General features: G+C 44.0%; 1 protein-coding gene across 5 annotated transcripts; it reads left to right on the forward strand.

The window, feature by feature from the left end:
- Nucleotides 1–2,106: 2,106 nt before the first annotated feature.
- LOC119366528 (soluble inorganic pyrophosphatase-like) lies at nucleotides 2,107–5,978 on the forward strand. 5 transcript variants are annotated; one of them, XM_037632279.1, is made up of 10 exons: nucleotides 2,127–2,231; nucleotides 2,404–2,493; nucleotides 2,581–2,723; nucleotides 2,814–2,842; nucleotides 4,151–4,216; nucleotides 4,454–4,561; nucleotides 4,772–4,837; nucleotides 4,929–5,049; nucleotides 5,166–5,247; nucleotides 5,338–5,978. In XM_037632279.1, the coding sequence occupies exons 3-10, from the start codon at nucleotides 2,585–2,587 to the stop codon at nucleotides 5,378–5,380; spliced, it is 654 nt and encodes a 217-aa protein (XP_037488176.1). In that variant the 5' UTR covers nucleotides 2,127–2,231; nucleotides 2,404–2,493; nucleotides 2,581–2,584; the 3' UTR covers nucleotides 5,381–5,978. The 5 variants fall into 5 exon arrangements, with proteins under 5 accessions (XP_037488173.1, XP_037488178.1, XP_037488174.1 ...); XM_037632280.1 differs by having other exon boundaries at nucleotides 2,156–2,274; XM_037632276.1 differs by lacking the exon at nucleotides 2,404–2,493 and having other exon boundaries at nucleotides 2,107–2,231.
- Nucleotides 5,979–7,760: the final 1,782 nt, after the last annotated feature.

A 7,760-nucleotide genomic window follows, 5' to 3' on the forward strand; every position in this document is an offset into this window, starting at 1 on the left:
TTTCCATATCAGTGTTTTTTTCTGGCGGGGAATTTCCATAGCAGTGTTGGACATGCCCTAACTCAAATTTTAGCTTAGATGCTTTTTTGCTTGAACAAAATTAAGCGCGAACTAGACACACACGCACACACTCTTAAAGCAGGCCAGCAGCCCCATGCATGGCAAGAGCCGAGTTGAGTTAACCTTCTCGATTTCTTTTCAAGGTGGGTTCTCCTCATCAATTTACTCGAGCGTATTATTGTTTTCTCCCAGTAAACAAGGAAAATGGCACAAGCTCCATATAGAAAGAATAAGAAGACACACATCACCTTCAAAAATTAACATTAAGAAATTCTATTCGATGCGCTCATTTTTTTATCGGAAACCTAAGTCACATATTTCTATCTTTGTTTCGCAAGATGCACACCACAGAGCTAAAATCATCACATCTTGTCCTGTTCATCCAAGCAAGTGGATACTAAGTCTTTCGGAGAAAAGAACGAAATGGATAGACAAAGGTGCATTTTTTTGGTTCTTTGAAAGTTGAGAGAGACATGATCATTTTGTACCCTCTCTGGAGCTTTTCCTTTTAACCAAACCATGTCCTCATTTCAAAATACAAAAAGGGATATGTTTGACACTTGAATATTACTCCCCCACTTCCTTCATACCTAGGGCTGATATGCTAATTAATAGAGCGATAAAAAAGCATGATGACTAAAACCCAAAGCAATCAACATCCACTCCTTTTTTATTTCAAGCGCTTGATTTGATCTCTCTCGCCTCTACCTCCCACCACCGCCACCATCCAACGGTCTCCAACCGCAAGGCAGATGACCCTTCCTCCGGTTCCGAAACTTTCTTTTCATTCCCACTGATCTGATACAAGGTGGGTAGGCTTCATCTTAATTTGTCCGCTAGGAGCATGCGTAGTCATGTTCTCGGATGAAGTCATGCCAGTTAAGCTCACTAACAAATTTAGGTGTCGTATTGTGATTGCTTGTCCTCGACGAATCAATGGCGGCTCGAATGTTCGAACAAGTGGGTGGACACCATGATCCTTGTGAGCGAAAACGGCAAACCGTTTCCGTCGTATATCTAGCACCTGCAACACTAGCACTAAACTAGTGCAACCCGTGGTTACAATATGTCACAACCTACATGGCCAGATTGATAAATTAATTGGTGCGTGCGCCTTTTTTAGGGCATGAGCTATGGAAGCACTGGTATGGTGTGGTCTCAGTATCCACTCAAGGCATGTACAATGGTGGCATATGGATACATATGCCCCATGACAAAAAGTAATTTGAAGCATCTACATTAATTTTTCTAAACAATGCAAGCTATCACTAGTGGGCCTAATTAAGAAATAAAAAATAAAGACTCTAGTACACATGCATCTCTACTTTTCACTCTAACCTTTTCAGCTTTTGTCACTGGATCACACTTTTCTCTTCAAGCACCCGCCTCCTAGAGAGGATCCCGCTTCCCTATCCGAACCTACTTTACGTCATATCCGATCCTACATGGCATGTGAGGCATCACCTTGAGGCTATGCATTGTACATGCCCTCGGGCGCATAGAAATGAGGCAGCACATGCAGTTAATCCCCCCATGCAATCTCTCTCTCTCTTCATCTGCTCCACTTTTCCTTGCGGTCCCTGCCTCTCTCTCTCAGCTTTTTCACCGAAGCAACCTGCTCCTCTGCAAGATCCCGTGTTGGTTTGCAGGCAGCCATCTTTTTTTATCTCTCTTCTCCACATCATCCATTCCTCATACGTGGATAATGGAGCAGCTGTCCATGATGGAGCGTAATACATGCTCTTACATGGATACAATAAGGCGTTCCTTTTCTTTATGTTCCTTGACAGAGAGAGACATGATCATTTTTTAATCCCATTTGGCCATCTTTTGTTTAAAACCAAACTTTGTCCTCATTTCAAAATACAAAGGAGATGTGAGTGACACACGAGTATTAATAGTTGGACAGGATATAAAAATACAAAGAGATAAGTAGGCAGTGGTTACTCGTTAGGCTAGACTCTACCCAGGGACTGATCTGTGACTAAATAATAGAGCAGGGTGCTGGCTGGAAAAGCCAAAGCAATCAGCATTCACTCCCTTCCATTTTAAGCGCCCGCGACAGAGTGAGCCGAGCAGAGCAGAGGAGCCAATCTACTCTTCCTCCCACCGCCGCCGCCGCCGCCGCCGCCGCTCGTCGTTTCAAGAGGCCGCCTCCAACCGCAGCGCAGGTGACCCAAAAGCTTCTTTTCAATCGCGTCGATCCGATACAAGGTGGTTAGCTAGGCGCCAGTGTCGATTTGCTCTGCCTTGTCCCGATTTCGCCGCCGGCGAACTCCGGTTCGATCTCTCCGTGTTCTGTGCGGCTGATCTGTTCATGCTCCTCGCGGAGGCTCCATCTAGGCGTGGCTAGGAACCCAGCACCAATCGGGTCAAAAGGGGCTACTCCGCTGCTGTGCACGGGCGTGACCCTGAACTTCGTAGGAAAAAAAGGTCCTATTTAGCATGGATTTTCGCCGGATGAAACGAACATGCCTGCTGTTCCTCCTCCGAGGTCTGATTCGTGGTTCATCTTTGCAGCAGGATGAGCGAAGAGGACTCGACGAGCGCCGCCGCCGCGCAGCAGCCGACGAGCCGGCCAGCTCCGAAGCTCAACGAGAGGATCCTGTCGTCGCTGTCGAGGAGGGCGGTGGCCGCGCATCCGTGGCATGATCTCGAGATAGGTGAGGAGGAGGAGCCGTCTTTTCTCCATTACTGAATGCCTTTATAAAAAATAAGCATGCTGAATTGCTGATCGAGTGTTTGGTGCACAGGCCCTGGGGCTCCAGCGGTGTTCAATGTGGTAAGTACCATCTTTTTACCTTGCCAGCTGAACATCTTCGCCAGTTAAGATATTTGATGTTCTGTTGTCGCAAAGTAAATTAGGAAGTTGCATCTTGGGCAAGTGGTGGACTATTGGCATCCACACAATGGAATGTCATTGTTGACTATATTGTTGTCTGTCTATGGGATCTCTGAGGATGCAGTTGATTCTGAAGCACATTTTGATGCTTCATTGCACTCTGTACTAGGAAGTAGGCAACAGTTGCTTTTCACTTTCAGTGAGATCTCGATGAAATACACTGAATATTTACCTTTCATTCCAAACATTTCAGTAATTTCAGTGGTACACGTGAGTTCAAATATCGGCCCTTTGGCGAAAATGCAAACTGAAATCACTGAAATATATTGAATTTCTGTCGTTGCTGAAATATTTCTTAAGCTCAAAGTGACAACCAGAATATACCAGACAGCCTCTTTTTAGTTTATGTAAGGTTGCGCTTGGTAAAAGGTGATTTGGGCTATGTCTGAATCAAAATAACTGATGTTCGATCAGTATTGCAATTGTAAGAGCCTGTGGTAACATTTCAATGTTTTCCTCAGCCGTTTCAGTTCAGTAGTGTATAGACATGCCAGCTAAAATGTTCAAAATAAAGCAATCGGTATCAAATGGCACACAAATCTACCCACCATAAGAAAATAAAAATAGCATCATACATGGAAATCGTCCACCGGTTCTCACTGTTTTATCCTTATACTGAATTCAATTGGCCTAACATCAATATTGAGGCTAATGATGGTAGTATGCTTAGTATTGGATGTGCAGTTGTGCACTATCTGTTGATAACCTCGTATCACTGACTTCAGCATGCCTCTACTTTATTTGTTGATTCTGTAACTATTTAAATCTCCTTTGGCTGGATTGGGTCTGTGATTGTGATACAAGTAAAATTGTCACTGTGATTTTAGACCTGTAGTTACCCCCGGAATTTTTTTCCTTGATATTATTATTTTTATGACTTACGAATTGTAGCACTAGTTTCTAGGCTTGAAATTGAAAGATAAGCGCTTTTAATCTAACCATTTTTCCCAACGTACATTTTTTCAACAAACATGTTTAACTTTATTGACCAGCTGATATATAGTTGTGCAACATTAAGATGCATTTATCATCTAATCTACTGTTTAGCAAAATTGCTTCTCAGTAACACACAAGTATATTGAGTGGTCTTGGTTGTTCTGTTAACGATGCTAGACTCTTTATGTAAAGTTGGTCCAGCAGTGCTTTGAACTCATGAATTTAACTGTTTACATGTATATGCTACTGCAGGTTGTTGAGATCACAAAGGGAAGCAAAGTAAAATATGAGCTTGACAAGAAAACTGGACTGATTAAGGTGTGTTCTGTTTGTATATAAGATCAACACTTTCTATTTCATGACAATGAATTGCTTTAATATTTTTTTACTGTACGTGTGTAAGGAATGATAAATTGAAAAGCATCCACCAGCATAATGCACCTCTATTGCTGTACTTGCTGAATTGATCTAGCCCTGTACTCATGAGTTAACTTATTTTGCTATTTTCCGTCAAAGCATAATGTACTTTTGTTATTATGTTATACAACATGACAGGTTGATAGAGTTCTGTACTCATCAGTTGTATATCCTCACAACTATGGTTTCATTCCGAGAACACTTTGTGAAGACAACGATCCAATGGATGTGTTGGTCCTGATGCAGGTTAGTCTTACCATGTTCATGCACTCCAAGCATAATGTATCTCCTTTTTATTTTATAAGGCTGATCTGGTTTGTCTTAAGTCAAGCACTCATAAACTTGACAATATCATGGTTAAATATTATGGGTTTTGACTTGAGACAAATTGTGCAGACCTTATAAACTGAAACAGAGGGGGCAGTGATCATTGTGTTACTCTTTTATCTATCACAGGAGCCTGTTATTCCTGGTTCTTTCCTCCGAGCTAGAGCAATTGGCCTTATGCCCATGATTGATCAGGTATTCCTTGTTCATTCTCTGCGCGTTAATGGGAGATGAACGGAAATAGCATTACCTTGTTTTACTGAGGATGGTGGTTGGTTGTCATTAGGGCGAAAAGGATGACAAGATCATAGCAGTCTGTGCTGATGATCCTGAATACCGTCACTACAATGACATCAGCGAGCTGTCTCCTCACCGCCTCCAAGAGATCAAGCGCTTCTTTGAAGACTGTATCCTGCATAATCAAATTTATTTGTTTTCCTTGTTACATGCCGTAGCAGAGTATCTTATATACCGTATATAATTTAGAGGTACATTTATTCGCATCCTTAACCGTAACTTCTAGATAAGAAGAATGAGAACAAGGAGGTCGATGTCGATGCGTTCTTACCTGCGACCACTGCCCGCGAGGCCATTCAGTATTCATTGTAAGTGCAATTTCGTGTTGATCTCTACCAAGATGACGGTGAAGGTGTATTTTGGTTTACACTGACGCTTCATTTCTTTTTTCACCGCAGGGACCTGTATGCGCAGTATATTCTGCAAAGCTTAAGGCAGTAGCATGTCGGTGGTTGTTCTATCGCGGAAATCTTCTATTAGTAACAAGCGGGGAAGAGCTGAGACTATGGCCCCGTTCGGATCTTCTCCTGCTCCTAGCTTCCTCGGCTCCGCGCTGGAGCCAGCCCCAACGCCACGGCTCCGAGAAGACCGCTTCGTGGAGCGAAGTCCCCTCGTAGTGCAAAAAAGAGAAGATGGTCGAGCCCCGCTCTCAAAAATCGAAGGAGATAGAGTTGGGGATTATTACACGATATGCCACCGCCAAGTGACCAGGGGGCAGCGTACCGGTTCGCTCGACTTGTTCTTTCCCCTCGAGACGTTGCTATTCCATTGAAACCTGGCCTGCCTTTCCTTTGAACGGGCCTAAAGCAAGTTTATTGGGCTATCAGCCCAACTAACCAACTGGAAGTGGAAGCTGGCCTCCCGAACGGTTTCTCGTGAGCCAGGTTTTGTACGAGAAGTAGGATTTGGTAGGAGGAGCGGAAGCGGGAAATACACTTTGGTTCCTGGGTGTATATACACCCTATATGGGAATTTATTATTATTATTTTAATAAAAAGTCAAAATAGGTAAGAACTATTTTGACAAAACACTTGACTTACTTTTGCACTAGTAAATAAATCTGGATGAAAAAAAACAAAAGTTGACCTCACAGCAAAAAAGACAAAATTTATTTGCTATTATAGGTCACTATTCACACTATTTTAGCCAAAAAATTGTCTTTTTTGAAAAGAAGTCAAAGGGATTTTTTTTGTGGATTTATTTTCTCACGAGTACAATAGAAGGTCAAGTTTATTTCAGAAATATTTTCAGGAAATTTTGACTTTTTGTTGAATTACTATTTTTTTTACATATAGGATGCATATGTCCCCCATAGACCAAAAGTTCCCCTCCGAGCGGATGCTGGCTATTTGGAGAAGTTGGACAACATCCGAACGGGGCCTATGTGTGTTATAAATAAATGCGCAACAATGTGTACTCACACTGTTTATGAAGATTAAGTGATGCTTTATGGTTGGAAAATTTTGTTGTGCCTGTTAGCAAATTGCTTGCCTAATTCATATATCCAAATTGTAGTGTATTTTAATCCTGATTGTAGCGTATTTTAGATTGGCCTGTTTGGTTAAATTTTTTAGCACACCTGTTTGATTATCGTCCTGGGCTCCTGGCCAACTCGATTGGGCCAGGCAGTAATTGTCGGCCTCCATTTAAGAGGCCGGATGGAGTTGAATGTGATCTGGGCCTGGGCCAGGGCACTAACCTTCCAAAAGTAAACTAATTAGGCCTGGGGCGTGTCGATAGTGAAGACCTGGTCCAACTCTGACATCTCCAGGACTTTTTAACTCCACGATGTTCTTCCAAAAAAACTTAATAACCCGCGGGGTCAGAATATTCATGGCGGCGTCCGAAACTGCACAGCGCCCTCCGGCCATTGCTGCCCTCGGCTCCGACTACGTGACTGCACAGTGGTCATCTCTCCCCACAGATTTGGTCTGCCTCGTCGGGCTGGCGGGTGCTAGCCGGAGACCTGCTGGACTACGCCCGCTTTCGGGCCGTGTGCGCGCACTGGCGGTCCAGCACCGTCTGTCCGCGCGGACATGGCATCGTCGATCCACGCTTTCACCCACGGCGATGGATGATTTTGCCCGAGGGTCGCGACATTCACCCTCGCATCGACAAGAGACGGTTCATGAATCTCGGGACCGGAGTCTTCGCTTGCGTCTCACTGCCTCTCTTCATGGACTATCGTGTCCTTGATTCGGTTGACGGCCTCCTTGTCCTCTACAAAGCTAACGCCAAGACCTTGATCCTAAACCCCTTCACCGGCGACGTTGTGAAGCTCCCGCCTCTCATGAAATCCCACTGGAACCTAGATATAGGGGGACGGTATGATTCAGTGCAGCTCAAGTTCATCACATCCTTGAGCGTGAGCGTGGTTGGAGTCATCACAGTCATGATCGTGCATCAATATATGTGCCGTGTACTTTTTGCTACCACCAATGACAAGCTGTGGAGGGTCTCGAATTGGAGCCTCTCACCCTTGTCCATACCCATATCATTCCAAGGAAAGTTTTATATACTGGACCCTCATACTATGGGTAGCAGCAGGCGACCGATACTACAACTTGACCCGCCTAGTTATGAGTATGGGGCAATGTCGCCTTCTTTGTTGCCGCCAAAGTTGATTGCTATGTGCCCGACAAGCAAATTTCGTTCCTTCACCATAGCGGAATGTGGCTCAGATATCCTAGTGGCCGGTTTTGGCCATATGCCCCTAATTTCTACAAACAAGCTAGTGGTTTATCGAGTAGCCGATCTTGCCAAGGGCAAAATTGCCCCAGTAACAAGCATCGGAGGCAATACTCTCTTCCTTGATATCAAT

The sequence above is a fragment of the Triticum dicoccoides genome, chromosome 2B (assembly GCF_002162155.2).
Source record: "Triticum dicoccoides isolate Atlit2015 ecotype Zavitan chromosome 2B, WEW_v2.0, whole genome shotgun sequence".
Taxonomy (NCBI): Eukaryota; Viridiplantae; Streptophyta; class Magnoliopsida; order Poales; family Poaceae; genus Triticum; species Triticum dicoccoides.

Excerpts from the sequence above, each read along its gene's own strand:
- LOC119366528 (XM_037632276.1), top strand. The coding sequence starts at position 2,585 with ATGAGCGAAGAGGACTCGACGAGCGCCGCCGCCGCGCAGCAGCCGACG. Across the intron at positions 2,843-4,150 it reads CTCCAGCGGTGTTCAATGTG|GTTGTTGAGATCACAAAGGG; the intron begins GTAAGTACCATC and ends ATGCTACTGCAG. Across the intron at positions 4,838-4,928 it reads TTATGCCCATGATTGATCAG|GGCGAAAAGGATGACAAGAT; the intron begins GTATTCCTTGTT and ends GGTTGTCATTAG.